The sequence below is a fragment of the Onychostoma macrolepis genome, chromosome 17 (assembly GCF_012432095.1).
Source record: "Onychostoma macrolepis isolate SWU-2019 chromosome 17, ASM1243209v1, whole genome shotgun sequence".
NCBI lineage: Eukaryota > Metazoa > Chordata > Actinopteri > Cypriniformes > Cyprinidae > Onychostoma > Onychostoma macrolepis.
Window position 1 is genome coordinate 9,203,187 of NC_081171.1, and position 24,964 is coordinate 9,228,150.

The window sequence follows — 24,964 nt, forward strand, 5'->3', positions numbered from 1 at the left end:
ATCTTGTTCACATTTTATAATTGATCTGATATCATTTGCAGCTGCGAGCATCAGACAGATATTCGAGTTATGCAGTGCCAGACAGGTGAAACACACAAAGGTTACTAGAGTTCATTCCTCCCATCAGCAGGAGCGAGCGGAGGACCACGCCCTTTGCTCCACAAACCACGCCCAATATCTAAACTCTGCGCTCTGATTGGTTGGCTCGACTAACGGGGCGTTGATTTCCGGTATGCGGAGGCTGGAATTTCAGGTTTCTCCCTGTGTTTCGGGGTAGCGGTGACGCGCGTCGCCCTGATCACCGGCTCATTTCCATCTTTCCGTCTTCATGAATTTGATTGTATGTGTTTAGTCTTAGATAAGTATGACTGAGAGCGCGGGGAATAAAAATGAGGATTGTCATGCAGCGAATGGTGTGAAACCAGGAAAAAATGGCATGGTGAAGAACCATCATCACCATCATCAGTATCAAAAGCAGGAGAAGGTGAGGCCACATCATGCATTGAGATCTTTGAATCCTGCATTGCTAATATTTCATATCTGCTTGTGCAATATGTTGTACGATGAAAATGATGATGTATGGCAACACTGTTCTCAATACTGTGTGTGCCAGGATTGTGCTCCGTTAGTGCATGGTATGCAGTTTCGCTGTTTATGGCATGGTCACATGTGCAAAAGTAAAGTTTGACAGCCAGATGAGATGTAGACTTTCTCCTGATAATATCGTTTTATGAGCCCTGGCCATCGCAGCATCATAAATATGATGATGTGGTTAATGGGATATTTCCGTGAATGAAAACTCGTCTGGATAAACTGTGTTTGTTGAACCATAAAGTTAATGTGCAACCTCATGCTGCATTTGCATTAATGTAAGTCAAATGCATTGAAACTGGTAAGTCAATATATTAGTGTCTTAACATTTAACAACTTTTTTTTTTTTTTTTTTTAACTTCAAGGACTTTTAAATACAAAACCAACTTTGAAAAATTGGATAAAAATTCACTGGACAAGTAGTGTGACAACTAGCCCTGTTCTCTATAATATAGTTATACTCCCTAATATCGAATTATATTTAATTATAATTAAATTATACTTTATAATTATAGTCTGTGTATAGTTTATATGAATATTTCAATTTCTATTAATAGTTATACTAATATATATGGAGGTACGTATTAGTATATAGGTTATAGAAAATATATCTATATAGTTAGATTCTAAGATTATATGTATTGTTTTGTATAAAAACACTAGTATTTTTAGTAATATACAGAAAGTTGTCCTAAGACAAGAATGCATTTTGATTTTAGGTTTTAGGACAACTTTGATGAAAGGTTTTGATCAAATGTTGATTAGTGTACATTATAATTTATAATCTGTATGTAGTTCATGTATATTAAAGGTATATTAGAATATTTGATTAAAAGTTATAGAAAATAGATCTATAGTTTGATCAAAAAAGCCTTATATAGGTAATAAAATTCTGCTTTTAGCCTGTATTAGATTATTCTTTATAATAAATATACCATGGGTTTTAGTAACACATTATAATTAAAATTTTAATCTGTATTTAATTTTGAGTAATATTTAAACATTATTAATATTAACATCTATATTTTATTTCATTTACGTTTATATATAATAAATCTATCAATGGATCGTATATCTAAACAGGCAAATGCACTGAGGAAGTCAAGTCAAGATCTTGATCTCATACCATTTTCTTGTGTGGGTGATTGTAAGCAACTCATGATTCAAGTTAAAGCTCTAGGAATTTCTGTCATGTGCCTCCTGTACTGTACGTGTTTTGAGTGGGAAATCGGTCTACTTCATCTATTCCAAGATATTCTGTTGTTTTTTTTTTTATTGTCACAGCTTCTTTGTTTATCCAACTAAACTGTATTGTAGAGCCATATCAGCTCTTTCGAATTCTTCTGATTGACAATCCATTGTAATGTTCAGCAACAGCTTTCAATGGTATATCAAACACATCTAAGTTTTACAAATCTGCTGGCATGCATTTTTCAAAAGATTTTTCCTGGAAGGTGCTTTCAGCCTTGCAACTGAATGCAAAGTTGTGCTGTAAGGATGTCAGTAGTGTTGCTAGACTCCGTGGTATTTGTTAGTGGAGCATGACTAGTCACATGTGCCTGCAAATCACAGGGTTTTGAATGAACTGCTTCATCTGTTTGGTCCGAAACTTGTGAGTGATCCTTTGGTCACCATGAGTAACAGAGTTTTTGACAATGAGAGGCCAAACTTTCAAACTGTTCAAGTTAATCTGACTCTTGCAGAGTGTCCATGAATAAAGCTTGCCACTGTTTCTGAACCAAACTATTAACGTCACCAAAAGGAATCTGTTGTTTCTGCAAATGTTTGAATTTTACACATCTTGTAATCAGTAACCACAATGTGATGGTACCATGACTACAGTGTTTTAATGGGTATTGCTTTACAGGTTTACCATGCTGCATGCAATGGAGAACTTTACAGCAGGCCGTTCATCGAGTCCTTTGAGGAAACTCCCATGCTGGTTGCTGTGCTCACGTACATGGGCTACGGCATCCTCACGATCTTTGGATATCTGCGGGATTTCATGAGGGAGTGGAAAATAGAAAAATGCCACATAGCCAGAGAAAGGGAGGAGCAGAAGGTAAACATTGTCATGTGTGCATAGTGGGAAAAAAGCAAATATATACACTACAGTTCAAAAGTTATTTATTTTTTGGGAAATTGGTACTTTTATTCAGCAGGAAAGTAATACATTTTAAAATATATTAAAATAGAAAAAAAATATTGTAGTAATATTTTACAATATTACTGCTTTTAGTGAAATTTGATTCAATAAATGGTTAGCATAAGAGACTTTTTTCAAAAACATAAATGTACTGACCTCAAACATTTGAACAGTACTTAGTGGACTAATTTTAAAGGAACACTCCACTTTTTTTGGAAATAGGCTCATTCTCCAACTCCCCCAGAGTTAATAAGTTGAGTTTTACCGTTTTTGAATCCATTCAGCTGATCTCTGGATCTGGCAATAGAACTTGACTCTTCTGTAGTTATATCGTGTACTAAGAACGGCGGAAAATGAAAAGTTGCGATTTTCTAGGCTGATATGATTAAGAACTATACTCTCATTCCGGCGTAATAATCAACTTTGCTGCCGTACCATGGCCGCAGCAGGTGCAGTGATATTACGCAGTGCCTGAAAGTAGTCCCCAGCTAGGTACCTAGTTATAATATAGCTGGGGACTACTTTCAAGCGCTACGTAATATCACTGCGCCATGGTATGGCAGCAAAGTTCCTTGATTATTACGCCGGAATGAGAGTATAGTTCCTAGCCAAATCGGCCTAGAAAATCGCAACTTTTCATTTTCTGCCGGTCTTAGTACACGATATAATTACAGAAGAGTCAAGTTTTAAATAGGACAAATATCGAAACTCTTTGGTCATTTTTGAACGCGATGCTACTGGTCTAATCAGATTCAATGATCTATGCTAAGCTATGCTAAAAGCGCTATCGCCAGACCCGAAGATCGGCTGAATGGATTCCAAACCGGTAAAACTCAACTTATTAACTCTGGGGGAGTTGGAGTATGAGCCTATTTCCAAAAAAAGTGGAGTGTTCCTTTAAAGTGCCCCTATTATGGGTTATTAAAAGGTTCATATTTTGGTTTTGGGAATCCCCAACAACAGGTTCACATGCATGCAAGGTCAAAAAACACTTTCATTTTCTTATAATATGCATTTATTTTTACCTTGTTTGCTCAACGACTCCCAAACGATTCGCTCAGTGATTCATTTTTCCAAACCCCTCCTTTGCGTGACGCTAATCCGCGGTGATTGGTCCGATTGCTCGATTTCATTCAAAGCAGAGTGCGGTGCTGCTTTGTGTACAGCCGTTACTGGGGAAACAGCTATTTGGCACCTAGTGGCAACAAGTGGGCCAGCAATATGCTAATGTTTCATGTTGACGTCAACATGAAACGACTTAAGATTCGTTCTAAAAACGACTTGTTTCAATGATTCAGAGTCGACTCTTTCTCTTGAGAGACAATAACTTTATACACGGTGCACTTTCAGATTTGAAACTTTGTAGGATGTTTTCGTTCACTTAGAGCTGTGTTACACACTGCATGAAAGGTAATTTTCAAAAATCCACAATAGGGGCACTTCAATGTAAAAAGGAAACTTTTTATTATAAACAAAGTGGTTTATTGTAAAATTTCCTGGCAGTTTCATGTAATAAGGAACGTTTTTAAAGATTAAATTACAAAAACTAGAAATTATTAAAGCAGTTTTTAAATTATGAGAACTTATATGCCTGAAAAAATGGTGTAATTTCCATAAAGCTGTGTAAAGCATTATGATAATTTATTGGTGTAAGTTTGAGAGGAAGAGGTTATTTTGTCAGAGGAAGGATATTGTGCAGTTTACCGTTACTGTAAAGTACTTTAGGGCACTGAAAGGTTGTGCTTTGTTTTTCTACACGCCTTTAATGGGTGTTATTCTTCCGAAAATATTGGATCCAAGTCAACTTGGTCACCCAAATTTAAAAAAAATCAAGTATGTGAATCTGTTCTTTTTTCTTTCTTTCTTTTTTTGTCCAGGACTTTGTTCCACTTTATCAAGACTTTGAAAATTTCTACACAAGGAACTTATACATGAGGATTCGGGACAGCTGGAACAGGCCCATTTGCAGTGTTCCTGGGGCCACGTTTGACCTTGTTGAGCGCAGTTCCAATGATTACAACTGGACCTTTGAGTAAGTACGCCGACTTGGACCTGAACAGGGAAAAAAACACCACGTCTTTGACTGTTTTACCTCCCAAGATGAGAGCTGCATTAATCTAATGATCATAATATCAAGGTCACTTTCAAGACAATGTAAAATAAGCTTTCAAATGTAAGGCTGCTAGTGAAAGGACTTGATTATAACCTGAAATATGAGGTGAGTGTGGCTGCATGAGACTTACAATCCAGTCTAGGGTCGTCAAGGATTAGTTTTGGCTCAAAAGAAATCTTACGCAAGTGTATTGTGCTCTTTCAGGTACACTGGGCGAGTGGTGAAGGATGTGATAAACCTTGGCTCGTATAATTATCTGGGCTTTGCAGAGAACACAGGCGCCTGTGCCACAGCTGCTGGAGAGGTGACGGTGAAATTTGGGGTGGGCGTGGCCAGCACTAGACAGGAAATGGGTGAGCGCTTATTAGTTACTGTTGCTTTTTGGGAAATATTTGGACGTAAATGTGTTTAAAATTGTGATACACAGGATAGTGGAATGTAAAACTAAACACTAGATCTAGAGTCACGTTTTTTAGAAGTTGAATTTTTACAGTGCTGTGCCATGCGTGAAATGCTGCAAAAACCTGCAAGACACAGTTGCAGTGGTCAGACATGTCCGTCTATGTTGATGTGTTGATATGTTGATATAGAAAACAATGGAAAAACAGTGCAGTGGAGTGCAAAAACTCCTCCTTTGTGAATGTCCTGTATTATAAGGCTAGTTTACTGTTTACTTAACTTTGATTTGAGGAATCCTGTGGAGAAGCGCTCAAAAAATGTCGCAAAACATAGTTTAGATGTGTCTAAGACATCCGTCTGAGTGTATATGGCTTTAGCAGCAGAGTTGGGGAATGAATTTATACGTTTTCAATTTTTCTGAGAGAATTTTACCAGATAAACTGTGTAGCAGCTAAAGCTAAGCATGCTAATTAAAGAACTTTGGCTTAAACATTCTAGATGTCAGATAATATTAGAGAAGGCTGTCAGATTGTCTCCAACATTGGCAGCATATTTTGTGTTGGTTAATGTAAAACGTTTTGCAATGAAACTGAATTGTGACACACCCTTTTTCTGTATTGAGAGTCCTACATCCAAGTATTATCAACAGATTATCGAAAAATAAGAAAAATTTAGGGCGGGAGCAGGGTTGCCAGGTTTTCACAACAAAACTAGCCCAATTGCTATTCAAAACTAGTCCAATCGCGTTTCTGGGTGGTCCCACGGTAAAAATTGCGTTCCGGGGGGTAAAATACAAGTTTTTTGGCGGGGTTCTCCTGGTAAAATTTGCATTCCAGGGAATAAATATCACGTTCTTGGGGTCACTTTAACCCGCGGACATGAAAAACAAGCCACGGCAACAGTGTTAAAGTAAACAGATTCCACAAGAAAACTGTGGACTTGGCAACACTGTGCGGGAGGCTTGGTTTTGTTTATTGGTTGTTGATTAGATACAGGCAGATCAGTTGAATACTAGCTTCCTGTTGATTGTAAGAAAGGGGAAGGTTTTAAGTGGACTAAACAAATGGAGAAGATGGATGAAAGAAATGAAAGAAGTCTGTCGTTTTCACTGAATGGTTCAGTTATGACATTTTGATTAAGATTTGTTTTAAAAGTGAAACGGATAACATGAATGAATTGTTCACCAAATGATCGATAATATGCGTTTAGAAAACAGACTGAATTGTTCATTTCATGCTGTCTTTGAATCTAGTTATTTTATGGGCTTATGTGGGAGCTTTCTAGGATGACTTGACTTTCGAAATAAACACAGGTGTCGCTTCTCTAGCTACTGTGAGTGTTTACTTGCATTAGCTGATTTATTTGTGTGATTTGCTTAGGCAACCTCGACAGGCATGAAGAGTTGGAGAAACTGGTGGCGTCATTCTTGGGAGTGGAGTCGGCTATGGCTTTCGGCATGGGGTTTGCAACCAACTCCATGAACATTCCTGCGTTAGCTGGCAAGGTTTGAAGGTTTCTCTTCTGCTTTGCCAGCTCCTCTGTCCCTATGTCATGCTGTGATGAACCTCCCTGGCAACTCCTAAAATTCATAGGAGTGTCAGCACAGGCGGATCCCGCCTTGACCTGTCAGTTCTTGTTTAATTGATGCATAGGTTTCTGGTGTGTGAATGTTTTCCTTTGTTGGTTTAAGCAAACAAATGCTGGGTGGATATGTCATATTTTATCACCAGTGCAGAGGGAGGAGATTACTGTAATGGCACAGATAGACCACCGGTTCCAACTCAAACAGTTTGTGTAGCTCACACATTGGAATGCACTTGATAAGGCATAACTAAATCGCCACAGGAAACTTGAGCTTAGCTGCAAGTGCACAACAGAGATTTCCCAACCTCACTTCCTGTTGCAGGCAAAGAGAGGTTTAGTGATTTAGCACAAAAATGCCTGACGTTCTAGATTTACGTGATCGAAACTTGATTTCAAAGGATGCGTATTATTGCGAAAGTCAAGCATAAAAAAAAACCGAGACAAAAGAAGCAGCAAAACAGCTTTCACTCACCTTTAAAAAAAACATCATTTTAAAAGTTAATTAAAAAATGTAATATTATTTATATATTTTACTATTCAAATAAGTTAGTAAGGAAGTACTTTTATTCAATTTTAAATAGATCCTGTTCTTTTGGCCTTTTTTTGTTCATCAAAAAATCATAAATATAAAAAATATTATGGTTTCCACAAAAATATTAAGCATCAGAACTGTTTTCAACTGTGATAATAATAAGAAATGTTATCATATTAGAATCATTTCTGAAATATCTGTCAAAATGAAGAATGGAATAACGGCTGCTTTAGGAATAAATGATATTTTTAACAATTATTTTTGATTAAATAAATGCATTTTCTTACAGTGACCTGACACAGTTTGTTCTGTTTGCAGGGATGTCTGATTCTCAGTGACGAGTTGAACCATGCCTCTCTGGTACTAGGAGCCAGGCTGTCCGGCTCCACCATCCGGGTCTTTAAGCACAATAGTGAGTTTACACTGACAAGCACATATCTTATCTTATCATCACCATATCTGAACACCCTCAGTCCTTGTTCACAGCTGTTAACAGGTGAAGGTGAAGACTGAAAATTTGGTACAGCTCCAATGCACACAAAGCATGACACTGCAACTGCTTAAGTGAAAGATTGACAGACCTTGACCCACGTTAAAATCTTAAAGTTGAGGTCCTGAAGTTTACCTATTTGTATTCTGGATTGTTTTTGGACTTGTTTCTGAATGCCATTTTGGTTAATGTCCAGTCAAACACCATGAATACAAATTTTATCACTGGAAAGGTCAGCTCTCCATCGCATTTCAGCTGTGTTATTCTAAATGAATCATTTAAATTGGCAATTTGGACAGATGACTGTCAGTGATTAATAAATGACCTTCTAAATTGATAAAGTAACTTGAGGTGAATAGGTAATGGTCCTTGAAACCCTTGAGTTCGATTGTAGAGGCTTGGGGAAACTTCAGCAGCACTCTGATTGCTTATTACTGAAGTGCTTGAAGCAGTTCTTGCACTGACGCTTTGTATTAAATTTATGTGCTGTAGTTTCTTAAATTATGACCAAGGACACAGGTAATGTTTTACTACACTATGACCCCGGAATACCACATAGTTTTCATATGGCTGATGAACAAAAAACACTTTATCAGTAGCTTACGTCACCAATATGCCATCTACCCTGCTAAAAAAAAAACAATAGAAGCCCAATAGAAACCATAAGAGAAATTCCAATGGTTTCCATTAAAATACCATTATAAACCATTAGCTTTTTCCAGTAAAACCATTACAAACTTACTTTTTGTAGTGTGTTTTGGGCATTTTTCCAACAGGATTTAACATCCCACCAATAGAATCCATCACATACCAGTAGACACCATTATAGTTTCCATTAAAACCAATACAATTCCCATTATAACCATTAAAACCATTACATTTTCTGTTGTGTTTTGGGCAGGGTTCTATTGTTTTTTTCAGCAGGGTAATCTGTACTTTTTAATGAATAAAGTCTTAAACAAATTTTAAAAGTCTTTGGGTCAAATGTAGTTATTTTACTCTGGGTTAAACATTTTATTTGCTTAAATGCAGATATGCAGAGCCTGGAGAAGTTGCTGAGAGACGCTATCGTTCATGGTCAGCCTAGAACTCATCGGCCCTGGAAGAAAATCCTCATTCTTGTGGAGGGCATCTACAGGTGATTAAACTCTCTTGTTTACGTCAAATTTATTTCATTATTGCAAATGTGCATTCTGTACTGCTGTGGCTTTCTCAAGTGTGGATCATGTTATCACATTTACAGTCTTGACAGTTTAATGATCAAATTAATTGTCACACATTTCAAAGTTTAATGTACTATAACCTGTTATTTACTCAGTATGGAGGGCTCCATTATACGGCTGCCAGAAGTTATAGCCCTGAAAAAGAAGTACAAGGCCTATCTTTATCTGGATGAGGCTCATAGTATCGGGGCATTAGGACCCAATGGTGGAGGGGTGGTGGAGTATTTTGGATTGGACCCCAAAGATGTAGACGTCATGATGGGCACCTTCACAAAGAGCTTCGGTGCTGCTGGTGGATACATAGGAGGGAGGAAGGTATAAAGTTCAAGTGCCAATTTATAAATTTTACAAATAGCAGAAGTCCAAACAATAATTTGTTATATACTCTCTTTATGTTTCTATTTAATACAAAGGTTGTGAAAAGTAAAAAAAAAAAAAAAAGATTTAGCAAATATACAGTTACTATTCAAGAGTTTTTTTTTAAAGAAATCTGTTATGATCACCAAGACTGCATTTATTAAAAATGACTAAAAATACACTAAATAGCTATATATTATGATATTATTATAATGTGATTTAATTTGTAACATTATTTGTTTTTAAATAACGTACAAGTCTTTACTGTCACTTTTGATCAATTTAATGCATCCTTGCTGAAGATACATACTGCTGCTCAAAAGTTTGGGATCAGTAAGATTTTTTATATTTATTAAGGGAGTCTCTTCTGCTCATCATTACTCCAGTCTTCAGTGTCACATGATCCCTCAGAAATCATTCTAATATGCTGACTTATTATGAGTGTTGAAACTGATGAGGCTGCTTCATATTGTTTATTGGAACCTGTAATACTTTTTTCTTTGATGAATACAGTTAAAAAGAACAGTATTTGTTCAAAATAGAAATCTTTTCTAACCAATATAAGTCTTTACTATGACATTTATTCATTTAACACATCCCTCCTGAATAAAAGTATTAATTTCTTAAAAAGCAAAGAAAATAATTACCGACCCCAAACTTTTAAATAGCATTGTATATTGTAACACAAAATTTCTTTTTTAAATGAATGCTGTTCTTTTTAACTTTTTAGTAATCAAAGAATCCTAAAACAAAATATCACAGATCCCCAAAAAAATATGAAGCAGCACAATGGTTTCCAACATTGATTATAAATCAGCATAATTAGAACGATTTCTGAAGGATCATTTTGACACTGAAGACTGGAATAATGATGCTGAAAATTCAGCTTTTATTTATATATAAAATTCAGCTTTGAAGTATATTAAAATAGAAAACTTTTTTTTCTGTATTTTTTATCAAATAGATACAGCCTTGATGAGCAGAAGAAACTTCTTTAAAAAACATAAAACATCTTACTGATCCCAAACTTTTGAGCGGCAGTGTATATATACATAATAAATATACACAGAAGACACATATATTATGCAAACAAAAACCTTTATTTTTGGATGCGATTAATCACGATTAATCGTTTGACAACACTAATATATATGTATATATAATACACATATATATTAAATAAAATACTACGTTTTGAACGACATTGTATAATTTCCTTACAGTCATTTGTAAAACTCAGTTGTTTAACTGATCTACAAAGCCGACAAAACATTTAGCATTTTGTCATTATGAAACATTTTTATGCTTTAGGATTTGATAGACTACCTGCGAACTCACTCTCACAGTGCAATTTACGCCACCTCTATGTCGCTTCCTGTCGTGGAGCAAATCATCACTTCTATGAAGTGCATTATGGGGAAGGATGGAACAACAATAGGTGAGTTTTACTTTTTTACCTACTTTATTTCTCTTTGTATTTTTTATATTTACAGAATCTGAGATGCCCAAAAATATTATCATTTACTTGCCCTCATGTTGTTCCAAAACCATGTTATTTTATTTCATCCATAGAACTCAAAAGAAGAAATATTAAATAACATAGTGTCTGTTTTTTCCTAATGAGTGTGAACCGAAGCTTTAAGCTTTGAAAAGGAAAATAAAACACCATAAAAGTTTTTCACATGGCTTGTGTACATGTCTCATGAAGCCATACAATAGCTTTGTGTGATGAAGAGATAAATTATACTATCACATGTGTTTGGAATGACATGAGAGCAAGTAAACAAAGACAGAAATTAAGTTTCAATTTTTTTAGGCAAGTAAATAGTCAACTGTGTGTTGTTGAGTGCACCACAAGGTGGCAGGATTGACCCAAAAATAAATAATCCGCTTGCAAGGATGTACTATGAATGGTCTTCAGCATTTTGAAGCTGCTTTACATTACATGTGTACACTTATTTACCTGCCAGATGTTATTTTTTTCTTTTTTACCAAAGTGCCATTCTAGAACTTGCATTTTGCAGCAGATAATACAGGTGGCATAGATATAGATCAAGATGCCAAACATTTCGAAGAAGAATGCTGTCATGAAGTCACGAGATGAAGGTGTTAGGAAAAATCAACCAATGTGTGTTTTTGTTTTTCATCTGGCAATCAGTCGTACAGTAAACAGTCACGTCTTCCTCCATATGTAATTTCCTGTTGTCATCTGCACATCATTCACTGAAAAGCGTCCCTTTACTTTGTCAACTCCATTGTTCTTGTCTTTGCTTTATTGGCTGTTTTATTTCACTGTGAAAATACAATCTTTATGTTTGTTTGCTCTGTGCGCTCTGGATAAACTTGGCCCAGAAATTGAAATAAGTGTTTCTCAAGGATCACTTTGAAGTGAGACGAGAAAAAAAAAAAAAAAGATCTGTCGATGTGAGATTTTTCTTCATACAATTTCCCAGCGCTCATGAAATGAGACTGATTAGTTCAACAGCTGTACACAGACTCCGTCCAGGTAAAATATTTAGCTCAAGAGTTTAAACCTCAGAAATGTGTTAACAATTACCCATGTAACTAGTGTGATCTGGCCTTTTGGTTAGACCCACCAAACTGCCTGTTTTCCCCCTGCCACTCAATCAACGCTGGCAGCTACAACAAACAGGCTCTACCGGTCCGCCGGGTCCAGGTGAAGTGCTCAATATGACTAATATGAGTATTACTTTGCTTGGCTAAGGGCTATTTTCATCTCCTTACAAAGACTTATTGTTTCCATCATCCTTAAAGATGTCTCCTGAGAACATCTTGCTGTCTCCCAGAGACTTTTCTCTTCTCCTTCACCTGCTAATGGACTTCCTGACTTTCACCAGCATCTCACATTGATGCAAAAAAAAAAAAAACTCTTGACCTATGAGATGATCCAGCTCTTGTTTGGGATTAATAAGGTGCTTTTTTTTAATAATTATTTTTATTTTCAAGAACAAATAATATTAATTATATATATATATATATATATATATATATATATATATAATTTTTTTTCAGTATTTTAGTCTCTCCCCAACCAATCGAGAACAGACTAGAAAATAATTACTGAAAAGTTACAATCATTAAAAATTCTAAATTAAAATAAGAACATATAAATAAAATATTAATATACATTTGTTATTTTAAATTAGTGCATTTGACTAATTTTGAATCAAGAACCAATCATTCATATAACATTTTTCACATGCACACAAATTCAGTATTTATCCAGAACTACAAAGAATTGCTGTGCAAAGGTATTTGAGTGCATCTGGAGTTTTTAGATGCATGCAGTAATAACAGGTTACTGATTAACTGATGACATTTATGTAGATTAACTGATATTGGAGCATCTAAGAGTGAGAACAAAGGTGGACCTGAACAATCAGAGTGTTTGTTGGGGGTTGATGCGCAAAGCAAACTAATCAAGCAAAGGTCAACTGGGAGACATCCTGTGTATCCTCATGGGAACTTAAACTCTTTCGTCCCTGCTTTCTTTGGTCCTTTCATTCTCAGATTATGCATCCAACTCTGTTTTGCCCACATGTTTGATTTGAAGCCTGCAGCACTGTATTGATCTGACAAGTGACTTCAGTGTGAACAGATTGCCTCCAGCACTCATTTACTGCCAGGTTTACAATTTATATTCTTTCATAAAGTGTCATTTTCATTTCTGTTGTGGCAAAACAAAGATTTCAGTCCCAGTTTTTCTAGGCTTATGCAATATTAAATAGTTTCAATAGTTCTTGAAGGCAATCTGACACCTGCTTTCAGGCGCCAAGTTTGCTTTGGATGTCATACTTGGATGTTCACTGTACTTGGGTAATTTTAGTCAGTGAAGCCGATTTCATCATCAGGATGACTATTATGTAGAAGTTATTTCATTATATAGTTTTCATTTCATCGAGTGGTTTGTTTGCATTTCTCCTTGATGCACACTGCAAAAAAAATATTTTCTAGTTATTCCATATTTTCCAGTTAAAATATCTTAGAATCCTTAAAACAAGATCAGTTTAGCTGAGAAGCAACACTGTGTACAATATTAAGACTTGTTTTTAGAGAGTGTATCTTTAATATTTAATACAATTGTATTCTATTTAATTGCACTGGCAGATTTAACTTTTAAAAGTATAAACGAGTTAAAAACAAGTGAAAAGGTCTGTCTGTGCAGTAAGACAAAAACACTTATATTCAAAATACAGTCTATTAAAACAGCTCTTAAAATGACTTGAAGCAACAGTGCATAAAATATGATCTTGTTTTAAGGATTTTTAGACATTTTTACTGGAAAAACAAGCAAATTAAAAACTCAAGCCATTTTTTTTTTTTTTTTTTCAGTTCAATGAGGTTTGTCCTGGACTGGCCTACATTTTCAATTCATTTATTGTTTCTGAATACAGATGCGGATGCTTTCACAGTCTAGTGGTTTCACAGTCCGACGTGTCCTTGGCCTGAAGGGAAATAAAGTTTTCTTTTGATCAGATCTGGCTTTCAAACCATCCAAAACTCCTGGCGTCCCCACGCAAACAAGCAGATAAGAAATATTCCTGGCCTTGCTCATTCTCAGGGGAGAATGAGCAAAAAATTTGAGAATTCAAAAGATTTGGCCTCGTAAATCACAGGAGTTACACAAGTTGGCATTTTTATCTTTCTGTGGTGTGTGGTGATGAGCATACCTGATCTCATTGTTAAGTCTGTTTACTTCTCTGTACACACAGGCGGACTTGACAAACACTGGACATTCCTCTTTGTCTTGAGGTGTTGACTTGCTCTGTGAGAGAGGGCAGATACACATGTTTTAGGTCTAAGAATGTGTTTACCCACACCCCTCTTAAAGCAGGGTAATGGATTGTTATTCCAGATGTGGTAATGTGCTTCTGTTTCTTTGACACTTCCATTGTTGTGCAAGTATTTAAACCAACTGACCTACCCTAACTAGCATCCATCAATCAATGACTAGAGCTGCAACATCTAATTGTTACTGAAAGTCAACAATGGGTTTCATTATTGGCTTATACACTCTCAGAAATAAAGGTACAGAAGCTGTCACTGGGGCGGTACCTTTTCAAAAGGTACATGTTTGTACCTAAAGGGTCCATTTTGGTAGCTTAAAGGTACATATTAGTATTTAAAGTGCACATATTTGAACCTAATAGGTACCAAAGAGTACCTTTTGAAAAGGTACCACCCCAGTAACAGCTTTTGTACCTTTATTTCTGAGAGTGTAGACATTATACAATCAGTTTTTCAGTAGATAACTCCATAAAACAGTTTTGAAAGTTGTGAAAGAGTTGTGAAAATTACGAGATATAGGACCTTTTAAATCTTTCCCTCACAGCACAATAATGTTTGCTATTTGTTGTTGGACTTTAAATTTAGCTTTAAATGAACAACATGTAATTGAAATCCAGCATGTAAAGCAAGTAATGATATTTTTAGCGTTTAAAAGTTTGGTGTCTGTAAGACTTCTTTTTTTAATGTTTATGAAAGAAGTTTCTTAAACTCACCAAGCCTGCATTTATTTGATCAAAAGTACAGTAAAAACAGTAATCGTGCAATATACTGTTATCTATTTTAATGTAAATTTAAATCTATTCCTGTGAATGCAAAGCTGAATTTTCAGCAGCGATTACTCTAGGCTTCAGTGTCACATGATCCTTCAGAAATCATTCTGATATGCTGATTTGGTGCTCAAGAAACATTTCTTATAGTTATCAGTGTTGAAAACAGTTTTTATGGAAACAGAAATTCAGAATTATTTGATGAATAGAAAGTTCAAAAGAACAGCATTTATTTGAAATATAAATCTTTTGTAACTTATACATAAATGTCTATTACTTTTGATTAGTTTAATGTGTCCTTGCTAAATACAAGTTTTAGTTTCTTTAAAAAAACTGATCCCAAATTGAAATGCTAGTGTAAATGTAAAACGTCTCTTGAATTCACAGGAAAAGTGATGTTACTGATCAGAAGAGTGAATGTGGATGACTGTGAAATGAATCAACCCATAAACGGGTGTAAAATCCCCCGTTCACTTTCCGCTGACTTGGACTTCAGCATCAGGACAGCTGCTAGCTAGTGAGCGCCATTGCAGCCCATGAATGATTGAGGCCACAGATTTGAGCCTGGAAGGAGCTGCTTTGCTTCCTGTTGCCCTTCTCCAGAGAGGTCCTCGTAAGGGGCGAGGAGGCTTTCGGCACGTCAGTCGCCCTCAACTCCTGGTGCTTTTACTTATCTCCTCCCTTGATGAAAAGGAAGTGAGGAGGAACTGGCGTTTCAAAAAAGGGAAACAGTCCCCACATCTGGAAGCTCTTTTGGTCCCTTTCGCTGCCTCTCTCGCTCCAGATCCTCCAGCTTTGGGTCTGGAAGAAGTTAGCGGGGGTGTGCGTTGTGAAACTAGCTGTTGAAAAGGTACCCCAGAAAGATTTACTTTGGAGACTCATGCTCCACCTCGGTGCACTCGCCCTCCCCCAAGGCCCTACGGCCCTGGCTTGCTATCTCAATGGCCCAATGTTGGGCAGCTTGAACTTCCGTTAATGGCTATTGCTTTCAGATGCTCATTTTCATAGAGTTGTTCACCTGAGCTGTTTGCGTAGTTGGTCAATTCTCTGTAGCTATTCATTAGAACCTCTACAGGTTCCTTAACTGTTAGGGTTGTCAAACAAAATTGCCTCGATTTAACTCCTCGTCTTCCTGAGCAATTCAGCTTCTTGTTGCTGCTGGAATGCGTTCTGTTCTGTTATTCTACATGTTTCATTTTGAATATCTAATTGCATTTTTAGAATATCTTTATGCTCAATTTGGGCATCAAACTAGATTAAGAATTTTAAGAGCTTCTAAACAGAAAAAATAAGGTTTAGCATTGAATAAGTCGCTCAAAATGTATAAATACTGCAGTTCAAAAGTTTGGAGTCAGATAAAAAAATGTTTTTGAAAGAAGTATCTCATGCTCACCAAGACTGCATTTATTTGATTGAAATACAGTAAAACACAGTCATTATTTAAATATTACTACAATTAAACTGCTTGTATTTTAATATTTTAAAATGTAATTTATTCCCGTGATGCAAATCTGAATTTTCAGCATCATTACTCCAGTTTTCAGTGTCACATGATTCTTCAGAAATCATTCTAACATGCTGCTTTGGTGAAACATTTTATATAATTATGCTTAATATTTTTGTGAAAACTGCAACATATTTTTACAGGATTCTTTGATTTCATAAAAAGTCTTAAAGTAAAAAAACAAACAAAAAAAATGGCAGAAACCTTTTGTAACATTATACAAATTATGTTATGATTTTTTTTTTAAGAGTTAAATGTATCCTTCCTATATTAAAAAGTTCAAATCTTACTGACCCCACTTTTGAACAGTACTGTATTTTTTGATTTATTGGACATTAGTGTTTAACTTGGATTACAATATTTTAAATGGTTTTAATGTCACTCTCACAGCTTCATGATTTATCCAAAATACATTAATGTTGATATGAATCAAATCAGTGAATTGATATGAATCAGTGATATGAATCTGTGTTTTCCTGCCCATACAATGATGGTCAGTGTTGTCCAGTGTATTTTTGGATCCCAATGACTTGCATTGTATGGACAAAAACAGTTGAAACATTCTTCAAAATGTCATCTTTGGTGTCCCACTGAAGAAAGTAAGTCATGCAGGATTGAAATGACATGAGGGTGACTAAATGATGACAGAATTTTCATTTTTGGTGAACCAGGTGGTACTAAAAGATTTGAAATGAACATTTAGAGAACTGCTTCCACAGTTCATAGTGCTACTTTAGTTGGGCAAGGGACCAATGGGAATCACCACTAATACGACTGGGCTTCCAGTGTGTTTAACGTTACACATTGGCCAGGCTTAATTTCCTTACCACGGAGCGGCTGACCCGGTCATGACTCGTGGAACCTGCTTTATCTGTCAGTGGCCAATTTACATAGGGGGATTGAGGAAGGAGTCCAGTTTCACAGCCAGTCAAGTCTCCTTTCACAAGGGCTCATCAGATGCAACCTCAATAGCCCCGTCATATAGACCAGGCCGAATTGTTCAACCTTGGGATCCCTTCTTTCTTTATGACCCTTGTTTTGCAAAACCACTAAAAAGCAGAATATTCCAAGGCCAGTCATAACAGTACAGCAGCTTTTCAGGACCTTGTAGTTTTATCACCCTGCAGGCACGGCAAGTATGACAATTGCTAGATTTTTGGCGTCTGGATGACACCGGGGTGAGACATTGTCACAGAGCAGGAAATTCCTCTGTTCAAGCTTTTAGCACGTGTGGAATGTTTGACGAAGCAGAACCGAGGCTTTCAGAAACGTAAGACCTTTAGCGTGGCTCTCAGAACACTGCGGTGGATTGAGTGTTTTAAGAGCTCCATTCACTTGGATCGCTAAGCAATCCTCCCCCAGGGAACATACGTCCCGCTTAAAGAGGGAGCTGCTGAAAAATCAAGACACTAATTTTCCTGTCTTTGTCAGGATTATTGGAAGCATGATTGTTTGCTGATTGTTATTCTCATTGCTGTATTCTTCTTCCGCACCAATCACACAGTGGATTGTTGCAGGCTTCTGTAACCTGCAGCACCAGGGTTTTGTTTAGCCAGCTGATTAAAATCTTTCTGCCATTAGACGTCAAGCTTTGATGGATCTGAATTGTGCATCTGATACTTTTTTCTGTGTACGAAGGGCATGTGCCTTGGTGATGTGACGGGGGAAAGTTAAAATGTGGTATAAAATCAGCAGGTATTAAATATTTCTTCTTGAACAGTTTTTAGATCTACTGATCGTGGAGGTTTAGGTATAAAGTTTATAGCTCAGGTGGTCGACTTTCCTAGTATCTGAAGTAATGAGTTTTGTGGCTTGGTGAATTTTAATTGTCTGATCGCATGAAAGGCTGTGGAAAAAGATGCGGAGTGCCAGATGACAGAATCACTTTTTTTTTTTTTTCTGAAAACTTGAGCTTAATGGTTTGGGTGTGTTTCTTGGTTTCAGGCCGTTCACGTATCCAGCGGTTGGCTGAAAACACAGTCTATTTCCGTAGGAGACTGCGGGAGATGGGATTCATCATCTATGGCAACAATGACTCACCTGTGGTACCCATGATGCTCTACATGCCCGCCAAAATCGGGTTAGTCTTTTTTTTTTTTTTCTTTCTCTCTCTTTTCAGTCTCCCAGAAGCAGTTCACACAAAAATCCCATATACAATAATCCCACAAAGAAATTCACAAAAACAAAAAGAAAACAGCTCTGAAAATCAAATAAAATGTATGATTTGACTTGAGTCAATGATTTGAATTTAAGTCTGTTCCTCAGATTTCCAAAGTTAAAGAATAAAGTCGTATGCACTATTTTGCTAGCACTTTATTAATCCTTTACAGCATTCTTCCTTTGTGTTCTAGTGTTATTATAGTATTATTTATATACTATTATATAATTATATTTTATTTATATTTTGAATTGGTTTATATTTTTATATTTTCAGTTTTTAGACTAATTTTAAGATCATTTTTTAATCTTGCAACTCACAATTATAAGACCATTTAAGACATTAATGGTGTCTCTGATTTACATTTCTGTAGCAAAAACAACATTTTATTTTAGGTAAGTTTGAATATTTTCTGTGCATTTGTCATTTTAATTTAAAAAATATATATTTCTCATATATCAAATTAATTTTGATTTCAGTTTGTTTCAATAACTTGGTTTTAGTTTCAAAAGCTTGGTTTCAGTTAGTTGCCAGGACAACATTTCATTTTTTCAAAGTTTAGTTTTTTTTTTATGTAATATTTATATTTGTGATCCTGGACCACAAAACCAGTCAAGGGTCAATTTTTTTAAAATTGGGATTTATACATCATCTGAAAGCTGAATAAATAAGCTTTCCATTGATAAATGGTTTGTTAGGATAGGACGATATTTGGTCGAGATACAACTATTTGAAAATCTGGAATCTGAGGGTGCAAAAAAATCGAAATAAAGTTGTCCAAATGAAGTCCTTAACAATGCATATTACTAATCAAAAATTAAGTTTTGATATATTTATGGTATGAAATTTACAAAATATCTTCATGGAACCTGATCTTTACTTAATATCCTAGTGATTTTGGGCGATTATTTTGACCCATACAATGTATTGTTGGCTATTGCTACAAATATACCCATGTGACTTAAGACTGGTCACAAGGTGGTCCAAGTCACATCTTATTTTATTTCACCCCTATTTCAGTTACCAAAGATTTCAAGATTTTTTATTTTTTATTTTTACTACATACTGGTTTAAAATGACAAGAGGGTGAATAAATAATGACTGAATTTCCATTTGTAGGTGAAGTAATACTCTTGAATTGAAATTTTTTGTTTAACAAGGTTTCAGGTCTATAAACGTCCAAATAAATCCAAATGGATTACACTCATAATAGATTCATAATAGTGCCTCATAATAGAACAAAAACAAGCGCATAAGGGAAAGCTTAGTTTGGAAAGAACTTCTTAAATGTTTTCTTGAAAATTGATGAGGTTGTGTCTGTGTTTCCAGGGCGTTTGGTCGGGAGATGTTGAAGAGAAACATTGGAGTAGTGGTGGTGGGCTTCCCAGCCACGCCGATCATAGAGTCCAGAGCCCGCTTCTGTATCTCTGCGGCCCACACCAAGGAAATGCTGGACAGGGTAACTACTCGTTTTCTCGCCACAGCCAGTACATCCAATAATTTAGATCACTTCAAAGCAGCATTGTACCCTTTTTACTAGGCTTTATTTCTCATGCCATAAATTTTAGTGTTTACAATGGAATATGTTGACTTAATGGAAAAAACTATGAGCCTTCATGACATACTGATGTTAAAGTCGAAGTACAAAGCCCCATAGGGTGGGTTTGGTTGAAATGTGCTTTACATTTCAAGAAGGAAGACTTTCAACAGGAATTAGACCAGAAACGTCTGTCGTCTCTGTATGTCAAGTTCAAACCCCTGTCCATCAATCTTCTGAAATATAGTACTTCAAACCTGATACAACTTTTATGTTTGAAAATAATCACTGTCTAAAGAATTCCAGGCTCCTCCTCAAACTGTCCTGCGCTATAAATTAATGCAGGTCTCGACTGAGGCCGCCGTTGAGGGGTTTACATAAGCAGCGCCTGCCACAGGGGTCTGCACTGGCAGCAGATCAAAGAGCATCTTAATCTGCCTCCCCAAGGACACTTTGATTTAACTATGGTGAAAAGCACACCGGCCGTCAGCCCCCCTCCCCGTGCTTAAGAAAACACTGTGCACTTTGATGTGACCAGTTATCACGTCAACACATTTTTCAGTGTCCTTCTGACATGTTTTCTTGCATTTCTTCCATTGCTGAATAGCTGAGATTGTACACAGTGCATAACAAAAGTTTAAAGGTTTTAGGGCTGGACAGTTTCATGAAAAAATTTAGTGTATATCTTCTATTCTATTCTATTCTATTCTATTCTATTCTATTCAGTGTCTTTCTTTCTGACATATTTTCTAGCATTTCCTCCATTGATAAATGACTAAGAATGTACAAAGTACATAACAAAAATCTGAAGGTTTTAGGGACGGGAAAAAATGTATAATTTATGTATTTGTTCTCCATTTTCTTTTAATGTGTTGTGCTTTGTCTACTTATTTTTTATTTTTAAAGTCAGAGAAACCATCAATTCAACCGACAAGTAGATTTGAAATGTTTAATTTAAATAGTAAAATCGAATAATAAATAACAGTAAAAATCTAGTTTTAAAGTATTTACACTGTTTTTGACAGGAACACATGTAAATGACATTTTAATATTAATATTCAATAGTTTTATGTATATGCATGGAAATAACTGTATTTATCAACGTTTTTGGCTGAAACATTGTAATATGTGAAAGATGTCAAGGAGAGACATTTTTGAGTGATGGTTCAAATGAATCAAAGTTTTGAATTAATTCATTGAACTTACCAAATCTAATTGCGTATTTTTTATTTTATTTTTTTACAGTGTTGCTTAGTTACTCGTGAATATAGAATATATCAATCCGCCCTAGTGCATATAGACTTAAATGACTTTGAAAATGATCAAGTGTCCTTAATAATTGACATTTGGTGCATTTAATGGTAACTTGAACCAGAAAACTATATGGAATCAATTGCAGTATAAATAATGCAACTAGCATTGCCACGACTATATTATATCAAACTTTTAAAGCACTGCATGGTAGGTGGCAGCTGCTTCTCAGCATTAGCATGTTATGACTTACATGTGTAACCATGAAAGTAATGGAGCATGATGATTGTTTTCAGGCGCTGGATGTGATCAGTGAAGTAGGCGATCTGCTGCAGCTGAAGTATTCGCGGCACAAAGTTATTCCCTCATTGGACCGGCCCTTTGACGAGACCACATATGAGGAGAACGAAGAGTGACATAATTCCTATCTGAACCAAATGTGCACTGCTCATCTTCTGCTCTCTGAAAGGAAGCAGCGAACCACTTAATAAATATAACTTTTTTTAAACTTAGGTATATCATCTTTATTTTAACACATGAAGCTCTGAACACAAACAAAACACTGATGCTTTTAGAAAAAAAAAAAGTTTTTTGTCACTCCCCAGTTTCCTCTACTGCATTTGTCACCTCAGTTTTGTTTTGACGTGAGGTTTGGGGTCTGTTTTTAACTCGTTGTGGCATTCGTTTAGGGAAATTAATACTTTGATTTTCCTCTGCCAGCCACAGGAGGCTTTGAGCTGCTTGTGTACTTGCTAAAGCCATATGTCACTGCAGCCTTCAGAACCGTTTTTGTGTACAAAAACCATTGAGACATTTTTTTTTTCTCTAGTAAGTGAGAACAGACTGGCAGCGAACCCATAATTCCGAGGATCCTGACCTATGAAAGGAATTACAGGTTCTTCTTATTGCATTGTCAGTACATTCACTGTGTTACCTAAATCAAACTCTAAAACCTTCAAAACTTGGCTCTCTATTTGTTGTTGTTTCCACAGATTTTGACTTGCGGCCAGCTCTGCTGTCTTGCTTCAATCTGGCTATCGTTTTTCTTATGTTACCAGGATATTTATTTTTTCATCGAGATACAAATCTCGGAGGGCGATGTTGGTTATGTCTGAGGGAAGTCTAGGTAGAAACAAGCATATTTATCGAATTTTCACCTCTGAGGAAACTTGGATGCTGATTATATGCATTATCTCCAAAGCTGCAGCGCAAGTTGTGCGGTTTGATTCCAAAACCTTGTAAAAACTTTACATTTGAAAAGAATCATTCACCCAAAAATGAAAATGTGGTGAAAATTTACTGGACTTCAGGCCATCCAAGATGTAAATGAGTTGGTTTCTTTAGCAAAATTTAGGATGTCACTTGCTCACCAATGGATCCTCTGCGGTGAATGGGTGCCATCAGAATGAGAGTTCAAACAGCTGATAAAAATATCACAATAATCCACAAGTAATCCACACGACTCCAGTCCATCAATTAATGTCAATTAATTTTCATTGGAGAAAGCAATATTATGGATAGAGGACTCATATTTGAAGTTTAAATATATTACAAACATGCAGCTTTTTGATGCACAAGACATTAATTGATGGTCTGGAGTCATGTTTGTTACTTGTGGATTATTGTGATGTTTTTAGCAGCTGTTTGCACTCTCATTCTGACGGCACCCATTCTCTGCAGAGGATACATTGATGAGCAAGTGATGTAATGCTAAATTTCTCCAAATCTGTTCTGATGAAGAAACAAACTCCTCTACATCATGGATGGCCTGAGGGTGAGTAAATTTAAATTTTACTTGGCATGCAACTATTTTAATTGTGACTACTTAGTTTATGAGTGCAATGCCATGAATAACTAATAAGTTAGCTCTCTCGCAAAAGTTTTCATTGTGTAGTTATATAAGTTTTCCTCAATATTGATTAAAGTTCATTGTCTTATGATTTCCAAAGTCTTTAAAACACTTTTCAGCCTTCGGGAAAGAAGCTTTATGTTATGTATATGTTTCTTTAATGTACATATTTATTTATTTTTCATGTTTCATATCTTTTATTGTTTGGAGAAGTGTACTCTAATCATCAACGGCAGCTCCAGATATCCTCATGTATGCACATGCATGATGTGCATGCTCTCAGTGCACAGACTACTGATGAGTGTTTTTTATATCATTTTAATATTCCCAGCAAAGCATGTGGGATGCAATCACTGAATCTGCTGGTTTATGATGCTTTAAAGGTGCTGAAATGTACATTCTTTGTTCTGTTTTGTGGCTTCTGTCGCTTTTGTCCTGTGGGGTAGTTCTTCTGTGTATTTTAATTTAGTACAAGTCTTTTACAACATCAAAATCCAGGGATATTTCTTTTAAACCATTTTTTAAAAACCTGTGTTCCTTTCTATACAACCAGAACAGAAAATACACAGATTAAGAGATGTTTCAAAAAGCTAAAGATGGAAACAATCATATTTTTTTTTTCTTGATGATATAAAAACTGGCATTTAAGAAAGATTAATCTAACTGCAAAGACTTCTTGTTCGGATAAAACACAAGCTTTACCAGTACATTCACTGTATGTGTTCTAATATGACTTGGATTTTGCTGCCTGTAGTGCATACAGTTTTTAAGACCTACTTTTGAATCACAGTACACTGTGGGCTTCATCAGTTCAGGAGTTGTTCCACCCCTCTAAGGAAATTAAATTACTATGATTAAATGTATTATTATGGTCTTTTGTGTTCTTTTCTCACTTTACATTTTGCACATTTCTATACTGTCCCGACTTGCTTCACAATTAAATTATATTGGTAATCCAGTGGCTGCTAGATCACAAATGTGATAGTTAATACCTCGGAGGACTTCATATGAATGACCACAAGACCACATTAGAGGAAACATACTGTACATATTAAGCTTCTTGGAACTGATTGTTGCCAGAGCTTCAATTTATACAATTCACAAAATAATACATATATTTTATATTATTTATTTTCAAAATGTATTTAATACATTTTATTTTAATTTAAAAAAAGTAATACATTTGAAAAGTAAAAAAATATGCATTAAACACACACACACACACACACACATATATATATATATATATATAATTTTATTTTTTTTACAGTAGTTTTAAGTCTTTAATAAAATGTATAAATATATAAATGGTAACATAAATTTTTTTGCAATTCAATTATGCTCATTAAGGCTACATTTTATTTGTTCACAAATATAATAAAAACAGTAATATTGTGAAATATTATTACAATTCAAAACTAATTTATGCTTTATTATATTTCCGAATGGTATAAACATAAAACATTTTTTTCTATTATGTGAAAACCATGATACATTGCAGGATTTTTTTTTTAAATGATCACAGAATTTATTTTCAACAGAAATATTTTGTAACACTTAATGCATCCCTGCTGAATAAAGGTATTTAATTGGATTTTTAAAATCAATTTAATGCATCCTTGCTGAATAAAACTGTTTATTTCTTTCAAAATAA

At 35.5% G+C, this 24,964-nt stretch overlaps 1 protein-coding gene across 2 annotated transcripts; it reads left to right on the forward strand.

Annotated features, from left to right (window-relative positions):
* Positions 1 to 99: 99 nt before the first annotated feature.
* Positions 100 to 24,173, forward strand: sptlc2a (serine palmitoyltransferase, long chain base subunit 2a). 2 transcript variants are annotated; one of them, XR_009266777.1, is made up of 13 exons: positions 100 to 484; positions 2,459 to 2,653; positions 4,615 to 4,769; positions 5,055 to 5,203; positions 6,629 to 6,753; positions 7,684 to 7,777; positions 8,888 to 8,993; positions 9,174 to 9,393; positions 10,747 to 10,873; positions 18,460 to 18,595; positions 20,003 to 20,132; positions 21,758 to 22,356; positions 22,454 to 24,173. XR_009266777.1 is itself a non-coding variant. In XM_058749834.1 (12 exons), the coding sequence occupies exons 1-12, from the start codon at positions 365 to 367 to the stop codon at positions 21,875 to 21,877; spliced, it is 1,677 nt and encodes a 558-aa protein (XP_058605817.1). In that variant the 5' UTR covers positions 100 to 364; the 3' UTR covers positions 21,878 to 24,173. The 2 variants fall into 2 exon arrangements, 1 of the variants encoding a protein (XP_058605817.1); XM_058749834.1 differs by having other exon boundaries at positions 21,758 to 24,173.
* Positions 24,174 to 24,964: the final 791 nt, after the last annotated feature.